This window comes from Chelonia mydas, chromosome 18 (genome assembly GCF_015237465.2).
Source record: "Chelonia mydas isolate rCheMyd1 chromosome 18, rCheMyd1.pri.v2, whole genome shotgun sequence".
Taxonomy (NCBI): Eukaryota; Metazoa; Chordata; order Testudines; family Cheloniidae; genus Chelonia; species Chelonia mydas.
The window spans coordinates 18679180-18697830 of NC_051258.2; the positions used below are offsets into that span (position 1 = coordinate 18679180).

At 43.9% G+C, this 18651-nt stretch overlaps 1 protein-coding gene across 1 annotated transcript in view; it reads right to left on the minus strand.

The window, feature by feature from the left end:
- Positions 1–427: 427 nt before the first annotated feature.
- The window catches only part of TTC34 (tetratricopeptide repeat domain 34), a 45268-nt gene continuing 27044 nt past the window's right edge, over positions 428–18651 (minus strand). The window contains exons 6-8 of the mRNA XM_027832375.3: positions 15520–15790; positions 14248–14462; positions 428–3651 (exon numbers count right to left, since the gene is read on the minus strand). Coding sequence (XP_027688176.2) covers positions 3130–3651; positions 14248–14462; positions 15520–15790 — 1008 coding nt within the window. The 3' untranslated portion in view covers positions 428–3129. The remainder of the gene's footprint in view (positions 3652–14247; positions 14463–15519; positions 15791–18651) is intronic.

Genomic DNA, 18651 nt, shown 5'->3' on the forward strand with positions numbered 1-18651 from the left:
ATGCTGTATCTATTACCCCTGTTGAGCCAAGACCATAGCCAAAGTTTGGCGCCCTGTAGGTTGCTTCCATTAGAGGGAGAAATCGATGATAGAGCCAGGCATTTCCTTTGTTGCAATCTTGTTCATTTATAAAGATTCTACATGAAGTCCTGTTTCCCTGAACCCCGTAGGAATCAAGCAGCAGGAGACAATTCCTTTCTTTGTAGTTCCAAGTTTGCCTTTCCAGTGGCTTGTGTGTAATGAGTTGGTGAATCTTAGCCTTGTTTCTAGTGGGCCATGTGCCCGTATCCCGTTAAAACTGCTACTCATTATCCCCCTTTTGGGCACTCTCACAGTATTGCCATCCCCAAATCATGAGTTGGGCTTCAAAAAAATTCATGAGAATGGCTTAAAATCATGAGTTTGTTTTAAATAATGTATTTTTAAAAACAGTTTTGAAACTTTTTATTAAGGCGAAGCTACAAAAAATTGACATCCTACATCATACGTTACTTAGTTGGGATCAGGTTAATATTAAAAGAAACTGGCTAAAGCTTCTGGCTCGCGATTTGCCTTCTGGCTTTTGAGCCTTTAGGCTGTGCTGAGGCCCCATTTTCATGCTTCGCAGCAGCCGTGACAATGAGATGTTTACATAAAAGATGCAAGCTGAGATTCACATGGCACTGGGAGCTGGCGCTTTAAGGGAAAACACCAATTATTGTGAGGCTCGTAATAAAATTGTGAGGGTTGGCAACACACTGCCCTCAGCAGAGGGACCAAGGGCTGAACGAGCTATCCAGTTCTTTCCCCCAGCCACTCCCAAGAGGTGTGGAGTCTGAGTCTCATACAGGTTTTACACTGGAATTAATCCTGATTTACAACAGTGATAACAGAGAAAAATCTGGTCAGTGGGCTCTCAGAATGAAGTTAATACAGGCTAGGGAAACTTGGATACCTGTGTAAGAGGGCCTCGAGGCCTTCATTCTTTAGGGATGCCTATGTGGCACCTTCACCAGCATTAAATTGTCTTGACAAGAAGCAAATTGCAAGCAACAGGGAACATATAGAGTGTGATTGGACAGCAGCCCTGCAAACGCCATGAAAGGCGCACATTTGCATGAGAGAGACGTGATCGGCTGACTGACACCAGTTGTTCGGGCACAGAAACAGCAATTAAGAGAAGACATGTTAACAGGAAACCTGATGTCACGAGGCTGTGATGTGACTCATTAGTTCAGTGAATCCCAACAACAACAAACCAGTCCCCGAAAATGATTCCCAAAATGATGTGCTGTAAAACTCTTAATGGTGGTTGTGCTGCAGAAGAAATATCAGTATTCTCCACAAGCCAGCCTACTCCTTTCCGCTTGCAAGTGTAGCCACCATTAGTCTAAAAAATATAATTTCATGCTTGGGAAGAAGCTGTTCTATGGCTTTTTGATGCCAATCAGGAGGAATAATTACTTCTCAATGTCTCCAGCAGTAAATTCGTTGGAAACTGTCTTGACCTTGAAAAGGAAAAGAAACCCAACCCGACCCTCCCTGTGCTCTGAAGGTGGAAAAAACAGTTATGTCAAAAGGTTACAGTCACATTCACTGGCTGCTGGGTTGGTTCCAGGGGAGTCAATTGCGGTTTTATACTGGAATGTTGTCGTTCAGTGAACAATGTAAATTCATCACAAAAGGGGTGAATTTGTTCCGATTCCCCTTCTAATCTAAATCAAAATAGTAAAGCAACTGTCTTGTTTTCCAGGATGGTTTTGAAGATTGTTTACAACAGCAGATTTTTATTGCCCCCTCCCCCCCATAATTATATTGTCCCATTTCATGGACTCTGGTATTGGAGATGGAATAGGCCACCTGGAGTCACTGGTTACACCAGTGCAAAGTGACTATAAAGCACTGCCATTCTGGGGCCCCGTGTGCCACTGCTCTGCACTTTGTGTACTCACTCTAGATGCAAAGTGGATGCCAACTGGAAAGGTCTTTGTCCGGTCCATTCCCCATCCAATGCACCATTCTCTGCACTGTGTTTTCTATTTGGTCCAGTGGAATTCCATCAGCCTGTTGTGTCTTGTCTCTTAGACTGCAAGCTCTGTGGTGCAGGGGCTGTCATTTGCTATACAGTTGTACAGCCCCTAGCACAGCATGGCCCTGACCTGATTGCCCTCTAAGGAATATCACTATATAAATGTTATATAAGGATAACTTGAGGCTATGGGTCTGTATCGGGGTGGGCAAACTACTGTCCGGGGGCTGCATCTGTGCCGCCCCCGCAGCTCCCATTGGCCCAGAACCATGAGCATTCATGGCGTGCCATACAATTTCCAGATGTGGCCCTCAGGCCAAAAAGTTTGCCCACCCCAGGTCTGTGTATTGAGCACTTTCTATGATTTTCCTGTGAACCAATGAATAAGGTACATTTTTAAATCACTTATTTTAAATCCTGCTCGTCTCTTTAGCCTACGAGCAATTGTCTGTATAAAGCATTTGTGGTCTGCTCGGTAAAGGGACTGAGCACCCTCAAACCCAGCTGCGGAGCTCCCCTTATCTCAGGATTGGGATATTGGCAAGACTGAATACCAATGAGCAACATAAAATGCATAGCAAATGTCTTCTTTGCTGCGACAGTCATAATGCTTCCATTTGACCTCCTCATTTGACATATACAGCGCAGGATCTCTTGAGACAGCTAATGAATGTTACAGGTAAAGAAAAGAATAGCAGTCAATAGTATTAATACACTAATTATTCACAAACATTGCACGCCATTTAGAATTTCCCTTCAATCTGACAGAAGACTGTGCTAGCCAGAATTAATCTTCAGACTATCCAGAGAAAATACCTGCTCCATAACAAAATCTTAAATTTTAATAAATGTGTCAAAAATAATTGAAAAAGATACTGGATATTGAAGTTTGCACTCCTTTCCTTTACTTCAATTTCTTGGTCAGTTTTGCTCTAATGTTTGTAACTTCCTCTGAAACCCTTGATTCTGCTGTACACAGTACAGAGTTCATATTGTGCCATGCAAAAGATACTCAGAACATTAATTGGATGGTGCTGTATATGGTAAACTTCTAACCCTCTCCTTTGTTCTCACATAAACAAAAACCATAGCCAATGGATCATGGGGCAAAACAGAACAGATTAATGAACACTGCACCCGGATGCCTCTCGTTTAATTCTTGTTTTTAGTTTCTTGAGTTCATTATTGTTTTTGTCAATTATGAGACCGTAATCCACAGTTCTCCAGGCCTCTTCGTAATGGGGAATTTCAAAATAATGTTGTGCAATTTGGTGAAATGTTTGGGCCAAAATTTTCCTACCGGGGCCATTAGTGATGCTGCACAAGGCCAGGGACTGGTCTAGTTGCAATGCCTGAATGTACTCTTTAACTGCGGCTTCTGCTTCTGCAAGTGATAAGAGTATCTGACCCTTTGAGCAGTGATCCTCCACTTGAGCTCTTAGGCCATGAGACTCATGTTTCTGGATCACCTTGTCCACATCCTTTAAAGCCTGGCCATAGTCCTTCAGGTGCATTAGGCAGGCAGCACGTTGCCGAAGGTATTGTGGATTATTGTTGCTTGTTAAGATAGCCAGGGAGTAATAATTTAGAGCCGTCTCATAGTGATGGTCCTTAATCAATGCATTTCCTTCCTGGGCTGCTACCTATGGACAGAGAAAGTACTGGTAATTATTCCTTTAAAAATGAGCCAAACAAGTAGTATTTCAGCTTTTATACACATCCATCCATCTGTCTTTGCACGCTGTGTTGGTTCCCCTCTCTAATATGTTTATGGTTGAAGTTCTGCTTACTGCCTTTGATAGAGTCTGTTCTACACATGAGTTAGTCTCAGCACGAAGGCTTTTCTCCTGAGCACTTTCAGTGCTGACCCATTTCTCAGTTCCTTTGATACTATCCCTAACTTTAAACTCTGATTCAGCAAGGTGCCTCAATTAAGCCTATGAGTAATCTCACTGCAGTCATTGGGAATACTCACATGCTTAGAGTCTGCTAGCTTCTTCCTTAGCTTTGTACATCACAGTCCTTTGAGCCATATCTCCTCCACAAGGCCCTGATCCACAAAAGTATTTAAGCACATGCTTAACTACATCCCTATTCATCTAAGCACTCAAGCCGGTCTTAAAGGCAAACACCAGATGCACATGGGCTGGGAGAGAACATGGGTATAATCATATTCAAATATCAACGTGGAAGTCCCAATCATATTCAAATGTAAACTTGAAAGGAATTTTGGTCTTGGCAGCCATTCCCCTATGGAACAGGGTCAGCTGCCTGCTCAGCACAACCTTGGGGCCAGACGTCACTCTGCAGGACTCTGCCTCTGTTCCCCTCTTCAGGGCCCCTTAATAACTCAGTCCAGAGGGAAGTTAAACATTCCTCTCCTGGGGTCCCGTTTCTTTGGTCCTTCCACACTGACCTTCCTGGCCCCAACCCCAGTTCAGTGTCTCTATCCCCTCCAGTGGGAGTCCTGAGCCCTTCTTCCCAGAGCTGGGTCCTCACCAACAGTCACTCCCAGGCACTTCCAGGCTGGAGTTCAGCCTCCTGGCTCTGACTTTCCAACTCCCCTGGTGTCAGCATCTTCTCTGAAGGAGCCTTTCTGCAATTTCCTGAACCCCCCTCCTTCTCCCGCCATCTTCCTGCTGCCCTTTACAGGGGAAATCCCTTAATCCTCTATCAGGCCCCATCAAGGTGAAGCACACATGGGCTGAAGCTCTTCCTTCTGTGATGAGGATTGGCTGGCCGCTGGCCTCCAGTCCTTAGGGGGAAGCCACCTTGTTACCCCCTAAAACAAACCTTTACAGAGCGTGTGTTACTAAAGAGGTTAAATGATGCATTATTTTCATCCAGGTTATTAAAACACTTTGTTTTTCTGTGCTTTGTTTATCCATCTGTAAAACAGGAACAATACTGACCAGTGTCACATGGGTATAGGGGTTCATTAGTATTTGTAAAGGTGCTTAATGTCTTTCCTACAAAACTAAACCAGACAAAGCACTAGAAAGTCCCTCATGCAAAAGTCGTATAGACTATGATGGAAAAGGACCACATTAGATTTATAGAAATTGTTGTAAACCATAGAATTGAACAGAGCGTGGTAATTTATCCATGGGTTTTTTGACTGCTTTTATAGAAATGATAGCAGGGGACTTTTCTGTGTCTGTTAAAGTCTATAGAGTGCTGGGGGGAGAAAAACGACAGAAAAGTCGTAATTTTTCATTATACGGACTTTCTCATAACGGCTAGATTAGACCTCAGCAGTCTTGTCGATCTCTAACTTCAAAGATTCTATGGAAAGACTAATCAATAATATGTAAAAATGGACCCAAGCTTGCAGTTCTTGATCACTGGAGAAAGTTATTAAAAATATCAGGGTCTGTCCACAGTGGAACCCCTCCCATCTGAGAGAGCAAGTCTCAGAGCCCAGCTCAGCTGACTCAGGCTCATGTGGCTTGTGCTATGGGGCTAAAATTACTGGTGTAACATTTCCACTTGGGCTGAAGCTTGGGCTCTGGAACCGGCAAGAGGGGTGGGTCTCGGAGCCCAGGCTCCAACCCGACCGGGAACATCTACACTGCTGTTTTTGGTGAGCCTGAGTCAGTTCGCCCAGGCTCTGAGACTTGCTGCCACCAGGTTATTTTTTGCAGTGTAGACACACCCTCAGTTTTGTTCACTAGAGGCATCATGCATGATTTTCAAGGATTCTAACAGGTTGTGTCCATGTAATCTTTCCAGGAAAGTATCTTTATTCTCTTCATTCTCGGATGAGCTTTTGGCGGTTACTGTGAGCTGTTTGTCACCCGCAGCTGACCATGATAATTACCTAGTTGATATTTTCTTCCTGCCCCTTGGCGAAGACACTTTCCTGGAGTCTCTGTCTATAGTAGCAGCGCAAAGGGTCTGGAAACCTCTCAGGAGGGCTGTCCCATGGGAGTTCTGAAAAGATTAGCCTGAGATTCAGGGAATTTCACAGACTCTATTCCAAACATCTGCTGATAACCGTATGCTTTTCTTTGGGAAAGAACATGAGCTTAGTTACTTTGGGTTTTGGTAAAATTTCCAATGGCATTTGAAAACTATTAATGGAAGAGTGTCTGGAAATGCAGTCTTGTATCTCTAGCTGTATTATTTGTTCAAATCCAATCTGGCCTGGTCATAGGCGTCGACTTTCTAATGTGCCAGGGGGTGCTCCCCCTGGCTCTGTCCCAGACCCTGCCTCCACTCCACCCCTTACCCCAAGGCCCACCCCCGCCCTGCCTCTTCCTGCCCCGTTCCGCCCCCTCCCCTGAGCATGTCCCGCCATCGCTCCTCCTCCCTCCCCCCAGCACCTCCTGCACCTCGCGGAACAGCTGATTGCAGTGGGCAGGATGTGCTGGGGGAGAGGGGGAGGCGCCGACGGAGAGGTGGGGAGGGGCTGCTGTGCTCCCTCGGAGTCAGTGCCTATGGGCCTGGTAGTGACCACAAGCTGCTACCTAAGATATATTGAGAGACCTCTTTCCAATGGTGAAATGATGAGCTACATGCCTATGTATCAGTTTGGTTGTGGGAGCAGAGAGGGTCATGCATAACTTGGTATTGTGCAATTTTGCAAGTTTTCTCCAGGGACAAGAACCCTGCTACCCAGGGTCTGATGGGTATGACTCTGTAGTAACAAAATCAATAGGCACTTTGCCATTGACTTCAATGAATGCAGAATCAGGAGCTATTTTGGGGATGTGTACTTTTGCTATTTTTTTCTCAGTATGTTCCTTCTGAAGTCCAGTTTCCTCTTTTTAAACTGCTATGTGCAGAAATGATTCACAGATATTAAGGTCAGAAGGGACCACTACGATCATCTAGTCTGACCTCCTGCACAAGGCAGGCCACAGAATCTCACCCACCCACTCCTGCGAAAAACCTCTCATCTAAGTCTGAGCTATTGAAGTCCTCAAATCGTGGTTTAAAGACTTCAAGGAGCAGAGAATCCTCCAGCAAGTGACCCGTGCCCCATGCTACAGAGGAAGGTGAAAAACCTCCAGGGCCTCTTCCAATCTGCCCTGGAGGAAAATTCCTTCCCGACCCCAAATATGGCAATCAGCTAAACCCTGAGCATATGGGCAAGATTCACCAGCCAGATACCCAGGAAAGAATTCCCAGAAACCCCTTTAATGGAGGAAACAAACCACGAAACTCAGACTGAGTTGTCTCTTCATGGAAACAATTTGCTCCTCTCTGTTTAAAGTGCGGTTGTGCTCTGGAAGATGACTGTATAAAAATGACTCCCTTTTAGTCAATTGCTCTGTGCCCTAGGTGTAGACAGAGTTGAATGCTTTCAGATTAGGGATAATAAAAAAGTGTGCTACTTTTTACTTCTGTTCACATTGCAAAGCCAGCCCAGCAATAGAATGAGCTGAATTATTATCTGATTCACACACCCTCAACAGGTGGAGGCCCAGCTGGAAGGCCAAATTCTAGCTTCTTTCACACATTGAAGATAATGGGGCTGCACAGATTCAACTGAGGATAAAATCCAATCTGCAGAATCTTTGTCATGAGTGATGATGCATGAAGCGGAAAGACCCTTGACTCTTAGATCCTCAGTTGCATTTTAAGTCTGGTAGTGAGAAACCCCTTCAACACACAAAATGTCATTGAGAGATGATTAACATGCAAGCTCATCATGCCACATTTACCTAGTCACTTTTGGGACAGCTCCCACAAGACAGAGAACAAACAGATCTTCCGAGAACTGTTTGGATTTTGCTGTTTTCATCTGCTCTCAGATGGTTTGCATAAAGATATTTAAGTTGTTCCTGCGCATTATGTCCCTGTCACAGTTTCAGGGCAACTGCACCTGTAGTCCTCCTCCATAGTCCATCAAGGGCACTCCCTTTAAGCATCCAGCTCTCAGCAGCACCACTCTTAGGTGGATGCCAATGTCACACTCCCTCCTGACCAGGGATTTTAAGTCTACATAGCTGCCTGTCTTGCACTCTGTTATCCCCAACAAGCCAGTCTTCCTGAAAAGGCCAGCACCTGCACTTTGCTTTCCCTCCCAGGGCAATGGCCAGTGTGTCACCCGCAGTTACAAGTTACCACACTACTCCTTCTAAGCAAGCACATTTATTATGAAGGTGAAAGCATCATAGAGAAAGCATATAAAAGATAATAAAGAACGTACACACACGCTAAAACCTTAACAGAGGTCACCCACCAGCTCCAACCTGGGGTTATGGTAGATTTTAGTCCCTCAAAACCCAGAACTGGGTTTTCCTGGTGGTTACCAATTCATCCATCTTAAATCCGGAACCAGAACAAAGACTGGGCAGATCCAGCCATTTCTTTATACAGCTCAGGCCTTTGATCTTGGTTTTCTCTAATAGGTAATCAGCAGACAATGACTCTCTCCACCGAGCATAGCTTCAAACATCTGGGTTTTTGCATAACTGGAGTTGGGGGAATTTGCATTCACCTTTCCCCAGAGATTCCCCAGGAAATCCACTTAATACTTATTGTCCTAAAAGTCCACACTTGTCAGGCCCGTTTTCAGTATAGTCTTTGGAACTTAATACAATAAGGTCTTGCAAGGATATGGCAGGAAACTGCCATATCTGTCAGAGTACCAATTCTGCTGGCTCATTGTTTTCATTCAGTTATCTGCCGTGCTCTACCTGATGCAAAACGTGGCAAATAATTCTGAAGCAACCATGTTAAGAGCACAAAGGGGAATCTCTGTGTAAACACCCAGGTCTTTGTAGCAAAGATGGAGCTAGACTGAAATGAAAGATTCCGGTTTCAGGGAAAATTAGTCATCTGATGGCTTTACTAACCATTATTCTTGAATGCAAGTTAGCGATGAGCTCTTGTCAAAAGGAAACAACAACAACAACAAACAAACAAAAAACTCCACAACCCAACACCACGACTCAGAAGGCTGAAAGAGCCAAATAATTTTTCAGGTTCGGAAAGATCAATAAGGAAAGTTCCATTAGAACTGTGTGCCTCTCATGCATTTCTCATTACTGCTAATCTCATAAATGAAGCAGTGCTTTTACATGCTGTAGCAGAGGGAATGCTTAAGTTATATACAACACTATCACAAACGTTAAGTCTTAGGCAAGGCTCAGCTAAGAGCATGTAAGCCCTGGATGGCTGGTTTCATTCGTGTCATCATGAATAGAAGCAGATGTTTTAGCCCGTGTCAAAAGGCTGGCAGTTGGAGAAAGCATGTAGCCTTGACAAGTTCGACTAGTGAGCAAACCTTCCAAACCGTGGAAGATTTCAAAAGTTATGTCACAGCGCTTCTTGATATGATACAATTATTTCTTCAATGACCCGTTTGTTTTCAGACTGGGTGAAGGTTGGCTGGCTTTGACCATTCTGAACACATGTGGCCCCTCTGGGTGAGGTTGCTTCTTGATGAGTTTCTCTGAAATTTCTATCAATGGCTCCACCTGCAGAATCTTTCTGTGGAAGATAGATGTGCTCAGCTTGTCACAGGAAGTCCTGGGCCCAGTCTTAGGCCCGATGCAGGAAAGACTTTAGCCCATATTTAACTTTATGCACCTGCTTAAATCCCATTGGTTTCAAGGTGCTTAAAATTAAGCATGTGCTTAGGTACTTTCCTGAATTGAGGTGTTAGGGGAAAAGGACGTAACAAATGCTGGGCTTCCTTATTCTCTTCCAGCAGCTTTAAGCATTTTTTTTTATTACTTGGTGTGAATTCTAGTGCCAGTGAAAGGCTTTTGACTAACAGCTGTGGAGAATGGAGTCCTCTACTCAACCACAGTATAGATACAGCATAAGCAAGCTTGCCTCCCACCAGACATTTACCCACTTCTAGGGTAGATTTTTTTTTTCTCCAAAAATTCACTTCTATGGAAAGGGCCAGGACAGGGCCTATTAAGAAGGCTTATTTAGGACTTCCGTAGTCTGTGAGCCCTGTACTGGCCTTTTAATTTCACCCCCAGTGCATGGGTTTTTTTCAGGACACTGCCGGTTGTGACGGTGATTTTATGTCACACTGACATGGCTCAACCAGGAACTGGGTTGAAACCCCACCGCCTCATTTCACACAGGTTACTGCACGGGCACTATATGAGCATAACTTCCAATCGTTGCCAGCCTGAGCTGGATTAGAACTGGTTATTACTCAATGAACCCACTTAGAAGATGCATCAACATCAGTGGTCAAATCTGAGAGCCTGAAAATACGATTTTTCCTGACACGGAACAACTCTCTGCACCTAATGGTCTAGGCAGTACTCAAGGCCAGTCATTCCTACATTAAAAATGTGGAATTCTATTTATGACCATGCTCATCAACACTGAGACTCACACGCCTGCACCTAGAAATGCATGACTCGGGGCCAGATCCTCAGCTGGTGTAAATCAGTGGTGCTCCATTGACTTCAATGGATTTGGCCCTAAAGGTGCCAGGTGGTTTATCTGAAAACACGCCAGACCTCTGTTTGCCTATACTATTTAAAGGTCACCAAATGTAATTTATATTTAGAGCTGTTTTGAAAGCAACTATCCAATATACTGGGATTTTCTTAGCTGCCAGATTTTAACAGAAGGTCAAGATAGAACCAGGAACCAAAAAAGCCCACAGCTTTATGTCAGGAGCATCCTAACACAATAGAATTTTTCCTGTGAGTGCTAGATCACATTGCCCTAAAAAGCACAGGGCATTTCTTTGAAATACATGTTTGTACATTTAATAGACAATGCTCCACCCTTTTAAGGATAAATATTTTCTCAGTGACAGAGAAACCACCTGTGCACATTTCTGTTGCTGTCGTGAAGACCTTTTCCAGTTAGCGCCAATCTTTATTGACTAACTTTGCATTGAACTTTGTCGAGCAGGATTCAGGTTAAGCTCAATACAGCAGAGGCAGCTCCGATTGTTAAGTAAGTTTCTGCTTTGGCTCCTTCAGACAGAAAGCAGGGATCTCTGACATTGCTGGATCTAAACAAGCTGGTTGGTGGGAAATTATGGATTACTCCCCTCAACCAAACTCACAGGAAGAGTTTCTGAGAACTAAATTGTACTATTCTGTTTCCACTACTGGAATAAACATGGTGATCATGATCTTGCGAGCTGCCTAGTCTCTAGTTTATTATAAAGGAATGGTAGAGGGCCCATTTGAATGTACAGTACAGATAAAACACACTAATTAGCAGCCCAGTTTGTACAGCTGCTTCTGAACAAAGACACTTATAAAGCAACTACAGAAAGGGAGTGCAGAAAACACCATGGAAAGCAGGCTTAACTTTGCTTTACAGCAAGTTGCTTTGCAGTCAAGAAACATCTTTCTTTTTTCGCATCACCAACATGACCTCAACTGTTTAAATGTTTGCATCTGGAAAAATTAGGGTGAGAGCAGACTGTCAACTCCATATGCAGATAATAACAATCTGAAATAGGACAGAAGCATAAGGCCTTTGGTAGAGATTTTCAAAGCAGTTTGGGGCTTTGAATTTCAACAGGACGTATGTGTCTAAATCCCCTAGGTTTCTTTGAAAACCAAATCAAAACCTCTGTTTTCCCAAATGACTAGCACTGCTCCCAAAGCCAATTTTGAGTTTTCCTGCACACAACAGTGTGTGGAATGGGCCAGCATGCTGCCTAATACTGAGGGCCAGTTTTAGATGTTGCTGGAATCACACCAGCTCACAATGGGGCTCCATTGGGCCCTGAAAGTATTTCTGCGGGGATGCAGTTGCAAATAGCTCAGGGGAAAAACCAACAGATGGCAACCAGCAATAAATATTTAACCTCTGACATCAGAAATTGCAGGGTCGGACACAGCAAGCTCCTTTTCTCTGACCTTCTGGAGTCAAAACAATCTTTCAGTCTCTTAGGCGCAAGTGACCTTTCTGCTATTTTCAGACTCCTCAGCACCTGGATTCCTTGACTGTAAATACCCTTTGTAGTGGGAGGGTTTTATTATTTGTAATTCCTTTGCTTTTTAAGTTTTTAATAAGGGCTTCTCTTCTGACAAGTGTCAGGAGAGCTCTTTTCTCCACCCTTTCTCATACAGATAGCTTTTAATTTGTTTTTAACTTGTTGGACCAGACTCCAGGATAACAACGACATATTTCTACAGCACCCTTTGTCCCCAAACACTTCAGAATCAACGTGTGCAGTACGAGTAGTTAGAGTAGGTATTGGGGGAATCAGGACTCCTCAGCTCTATTTCCAGCTCTGCTACTGATTCCCTTTGTGACCTTGGGTGACTCACTGAATAGTTCTATGTCTCAGTTTCCCACTGTATAAACTGGAGATAACAATGGAACCAACCCCACCAGGGGTTTAATTAGGATGAACTGATTCATCTTTGTAAAGCACTTTGAGGTCCTCTTTTACTTATTTTAGCACAAAGTGTGTCCAATAGTTTCTGTGCTTTTACCAAGAACTCCCTTACACACACTGGTACTTAAATTACCATGTGCGCCCAACGAGGGTTTACAGGTAAAACACCTGGAAAACAGCCCAGTGGAGATTTCAATCACTGAACCATCTGGGGGTGCTTAGTTCACAAGTTTTATTCTGGGCTAATCACTAATAAAAATAATTGCAGCAAGTAACCCTTCTGCAGTCAAGACAAGTGTTCTGTGGAAAGACCTCCAAGTGGCTGAGGTCCAAATGTGCACCCAGTTCCTCTGTCCGTCAGATTACAAACAAAATATTAAGAGAGTCTTGTTTTATTTTTAATACTCCTATCAACTTGCTTCTTTGAAACCAGCCCAGCTGCCTCATCTCTGGCAGGGGAGAGGAATATCTCAGATTAAATCAGCCACTGGCAAAGGTTTTGTTCTGACCCATTGCCAAAGCTGCCCACAAAAGGCAGAAAAAAGCTTCTCTCCCGCTTCTGAAGATTTCATTATCTGTAGCACCACTGAGTGCCCCAAAAGTCAGGCTGGTTTAAACGGTGCAAAAAGTACATTTTTCTTAACAGCAACTCGAAGGAACTCCTGTGCTTTCAAAGCAGTGAGCAGGGATATAGCGGTGAGACTCCCATGCAGACAGAGTGACCTGGCCACTTGGGGAATTCAGCTCTAAACCTTCTCTTCACTGACAGGCACCTGCTCTTGGGTCTCCAAAGAAACACTTGATTGCACATTTATCTTCTTTATATTGTTGATGGTTGCAAATTACTTCTAATATCTCCTAGCTCTTCCCCCAGCAGAGTGAACATTGCATGTGATCCAGAGGAGAGAGGCTTTTTTCATGGTAATGGAGTGTGTCTAGGGACTGGTAAATTAGTACTTGTTTACTTATGTTCTCCTGCTGGTTCACTAAAATACATACAAGTACTCCTCTCAAGATGCATTTAGAGTATCAGCGTGTTGCTTGTTTTATAACCCAGGAGAAAGCATAACAATATAGCTTCCCACCAGAGCGCACACAAACCACAGTCCACAAATTGAATAAAAGGAAGCAAACTGATTCTGATTAGGAAGGAGCATTCTCAGAACACAGAGCTTCTGGGTAATTGGAATTGCAGATGCGCAAGTGAATATTAGCACTGCTCATCATCAGACTGACCTTCTCCTGGTTTATCACTTTTCAGAATAAGTGATGCCCTGATGCATGCAATACCTTGGGCAATGGTCTTGTTAACTTTCTATCTATTGGTCCATTTCACCCTTCCACCCACATGGCCCTTGTCACCATAGTATTTGAACTAAATAGGGTCAGGGCTGGTCAACACTTGGAGTGGAGACTTCCAAGGATGGTGACTTGAAATGGTGCTGGAGGTGGCGCTGGTGACTCAGTAGAGACCGAATCAGGATCACTGATTATACTCAAGTAATAACAACAGTCATTGGGTTCCAACTGAGACTCAATCTCCCCTCCAGAATCAAGAAGGAGGAGGAGGAGGAAGGCAACTATTCATGCCTCCGTTATTTAACCCCCTCTCACTCCTCTGCAAGCTTGGAGTTCTGCAAATCACAGGGGCCAGTGCTAATTAACAAAAAAAAGTCCATATGTTACCCACCATGCTGAGCCTAATTTTATCTCTTTCCCAAGCCATTAGCAGGCTGCACAAGGCTCCCAAAGCGGTTTTGTTTATTGTGGCTTTAGAGGAGGCCTCAAAGAAAGATGTACCTGAGAGAAAAGGAGTACTTGTGGCACCTAAGAGACTAACCAATTTATTTCAGCATAAGCTTTCTTGAGCTACAGCTAACTTCATCTCTAAGGTGCCACAAGTACTCCTTTTCTTTTTGTGAATACAGACTAACACGGCTGGTACCTGAGAGAGGTTCTGTCGTTGCTTAGCATCTAAAAAGTTCAAGAGGAATCCCAGCTCCCCGTGGCCTTTCTCAGCTAAAGTGCTCAAGGAGCGAGCAGCTGGCAACATGTTTCTCCTCTTCAGTTGCAGCACAGCAAGTCGAGCGTTGGCAGATTTGTCGGCTATAGCCTGGCCAAATGACTCCTGAAGATGTAGAAGGGCATCCTCATACCTCCCTGTTGGTCAATACCAATAAAGTGACTAAATATCATAAACCCAATCCAGAAAGATACACCAAGGAAACCTACAACAGTTGTATCAGTGTTACAGCCAAATCACTCTATTGTTCTAAGATGGCACTGAAGGTATTGATTTTCACCTTCTACTTGCAATAATCAATTTTTAGACTATGGCAACAGATGTTAAGCATTTGGAGTTCTTTTGTAAGTTAATTGGTTACTATGGAACAACTAACTGAGAATCTGTAACCACGTCTGATTGTCGTGGGTCTTCTAAACATTTCCTTTGTTTTCATCAGTATAAAAAATTGTGACTTTCTCAGCCAGTTCACTGTGACTCACTATGATCTGACTATGATCATACCAGCTCTAACCTGCTACGCTTTGGGACTGAAAGGGATCAGGTCTCATCTATGGTCAGCACTGAGCACCACACTGGCACTAGTCAGATGTTACATAATCCCTCCTTTTGGTGCAGAACTCAACTCAGCTTTAACCATGGAGCTGCCACTGGCCCCTCCATAAGAGTAAATACCAGTGAGCCTGTTCAGTAGTTAGGTTGGGAGGTCCCAAAAGAAGGGCCCTGTCTGAAGTGTAGCTGGTGATGGCTTCTGGGTCAGCATCGGTGATGACCTTGCATGGTGATAATAGGCACCATTCCCATTCCAACGCTCTCTTGGAAGAAACATAACACTGAGGTCATGACCAATGAAGATTTCATAGCTTTTTCCCAAGAGGTGGGATGTTAGCCTCAATGTCCAGTCCCATTCTGGTCCCATTGAGTTATCACCTTCTGCCTCCTTACATTCACCTGCTGTTCCATGGTGATGAAATATTCTGACATTTCTCTCCTAACACTTATATAGTGTGGCTGCGTAACACTTTCTGTCTTTTGTCCCAGGAATCTCGACATTCCCCACAGCAGGCAAAGTGATTCCTGCATGCAGCGTATGTAAAGTACTTTCGGGGTACACGGGGCTGCATAGTATCATGGTATCAATAACCGAACTCTTACAGTTAAAATGATGTACTGTACAGGAGGAAAAGAACTTACCAACTGCAATTAAGATGTCTGTATATAAGATGTGACATCTTGCTTCCTTGCTGTTAATTTTAATTAAAGATCCACCAATCACAATGAGATCCTTGAAAGTCTCTTCCTTCGGAAGGTCCTTATCGGCAACAAGTTCTGTTAACACAGTCCTGCAGTGGTCAAGTAGCCACTGAGTGATGAGCACTTGGGCTTCATGCTTTAAGGATAGGATCTCTGGGATTACCACTGCTGCATCCTCTTTGAGAGCTGAAGTCAAATCCTGCACTGCCTCCTACATGGAAAACAAGAGCTAATAATAATAATAATAATAATAACAATAACAATAAATAATGTGTTAATAATTTGCCACTCTCTAGTGACTTCTATTCCCAAATCTGACACTGGCACACTGTGGGATCTTGGGCAAGCTGCTTAGCCTTATTGGGCCTCAATTTCCCCATCTGCAATACTGGGATCATACTATTATTAACCTCACGGAGGGTTCTCAGATTCGATGAACTACTGCTTGTAAAGTGCTTTGAGATCTTCAGATGTGAGGTGCAAGAGAAGGACAAAATGTTATTTCTGAGAAAGGAATAAGCTACATAATCAGAGTCCTAATTTTGCAGTAAAGAGATAGAAGGAATACAAGTTCTTACTAGTGACCTGCTGAGCTGCTACCTAAATGGAGCCATCAGTAGTGTGGACTTTGGGTATGTCTACACTACAACTGAGTATCTCCCCCATCACTAGCATATGTCTATCTAGCACTAGCAAGGTTCAAGCTAGCACACTAGAAATAACAGTGTGGATGTTCCAGCTTGGAGTCTCAAGCCTAGGGGGGAAGGAGTAAGTCTGCAGTGTAGACATACCCTAAGTGTCTGACATTCTGCTGTGTCCAGGCGGCCTGATAGGGTATGTGCATGTGAAAGAACCAGCTAAAATACCTCACCACGGTGTTCAATGCCATTCAATGGGTCAGCGCATTGATCCAATGGCAGTCAAGCCCACCAGCTTTAAAGGTCTTCTTCACCTTGCTCACACTTTGGATAGACAAGGAGAGAGGAGGAAATACAGCATAACTGTGCGAGTCAGATGGAGTGTCTGATGACCCCGGATTCATTAGAATTCCAGTCCTGGTAGATTCTCTCTCTGTGTGTCTCCCAAATCTCAGTATGAGTCCAACCAGACACCCCCCACCACCACGGCTAGGAGAGATATACTAGAGGACAAAGGGAATGAGAAGCAAGGAGCTTATTCCTCTGGTAGGCTGGAATAGATTGTTCCTCCACCATGCAGTCCATTAGAAAAACACTGTTTGAAAAGTTTTAATTAGATTGAACAAGACCATTACAGGTCACTTTTATGCTCCCTTAAAATTTTTTTCCAAAGCCAAAATGGTATTTAATTAAAGCTTTTTAAATTAGTTTGTAAACCAAAGAAACCAATGCCTTCCATTTCAATCAACCATTCAATATGTAATCTGACTGGCAAAATTAAAGCCTATTGCTTATTGTGATGTGCTTGCTATCTTGAAAAGCAGGCAAGCAAGCAATCATGGGACTATCATTAGACAACCAGTGGGGGCCTCTTATGTGGAATATTTTGCATTTAAAGGCCAATTAATAGCAACATTTTCTATATCAATTCTGGTTAACATTCATAAAGAGGTTTTTGAAATCACCTTCATAACGGTCTCCTTTGGTAGGGTCTGGGAGGGAGTATTTCTCCTATCACTTCTACGCTGTCTTTAACACATTCATGGAATCTGTCTGTAAACGTAACCTAGCTCTGTTAGTCCCAGAACAGAGAATGTCCAGAGTGCTACGTAACGGTACAGGTCCATCCATTGAGCGGTGGGAATGTTGCATGGTGATTCATGCAAGGGACTTGGGAGCTAGGACATTTGGATTCAAGTTTTGGCCATCACTCATTATCTAATATTGTTATCAAGTCATTTATTTGCTCTGTGCCTCAGTTCATCCCTTTTGGTATACCAGTAATATCTGTCTACCCCACAGGGTTGTTCTGAGGCTTACTAATGGTTTGTCTACACTGAAATAAAAAAACCTATGGCTCCGAGTTTCACACCTCAGATCAGCTGACTTGGGCTTGTGGGGCTCCGGCTACAGGGCTATCCAATTGCAGTGCAGATGCTCAGGCTGGAGCCTGGGCTCTGAGACCCTCCTCCCTTGCAGGGTCTCAGAACCTGGGCTCCAGCCCAAGTCCAAACATCTACAATTTTATAGCCCTGCAGCTGAAGCCCCGTGAGCCTAAGTCAGCTGATCCAGGCCAGCCATGACAGTGCCGCGGGTCTTTTAACTCAGTGTAGACGTGCCTTTAATGTTTGCTAAGGGCTCTAAGAATGCAAAGTATTGCTGCCTCTTCTTCTGCCTCAGGAACTGACTGCGATCAGAGTCTGAGGCAGACAGCAAACTCAGCTGCTGCTGACCCAGCTCCCTCTCCAAGATCCTCTTTTGCAGAACCTTAACTAACAGCAACATAGCATGTCTTCCCAAGACTGACCATTTGCTCGCATGCTAATAAAAAGAATTCGGAAGACCATGTGTAAGCACCATCTTGTGATGCCTGCCATGACGGTATTATTCCAGCCACAAGTGGAGTTAGTGCACTCTCCAGCTTTAACTAGATTCCTGATCTCCATGGCAATTGCACTTACAAGCACTGCTACACAAAATGTGCCTGTCCTTATCTGTGGTGGTTAATGCAGGAAGGCTGGGAATGATGTAGAAAGGGCAGTTCCATCTGGCAAGCTTAGCCACTTGCCCTACATTCTCTAGCACATTTTATTGAATAATTTCTGTGTAGTGTGTTCATATCTGGCATAAGGGCTCATACCCAGAGCCTGGGAGAATCTTACACAGTATGGGTGAAATTCATTCATGGATAGGAGGCTAGCACAAGACCTATACATCAGTTCAATTAATTAATTAAGTGGGGCACAGGTCTTGCGTGGGGCGTCTGCGTAGGGGTGACTTTTACCCTTTGAAATTTTCCTCTGTGCCTATCATTCTGCAAAGCTTTGCAAGCAGATGCTAAATCTGCTTCCACTGGCCTCGGCAGGTAAATAATGCTAGGCAAGCTGTTCTCTATGGCTGCAGGGTTCCCCTCTTATGAAACTGCTTGCGGGCT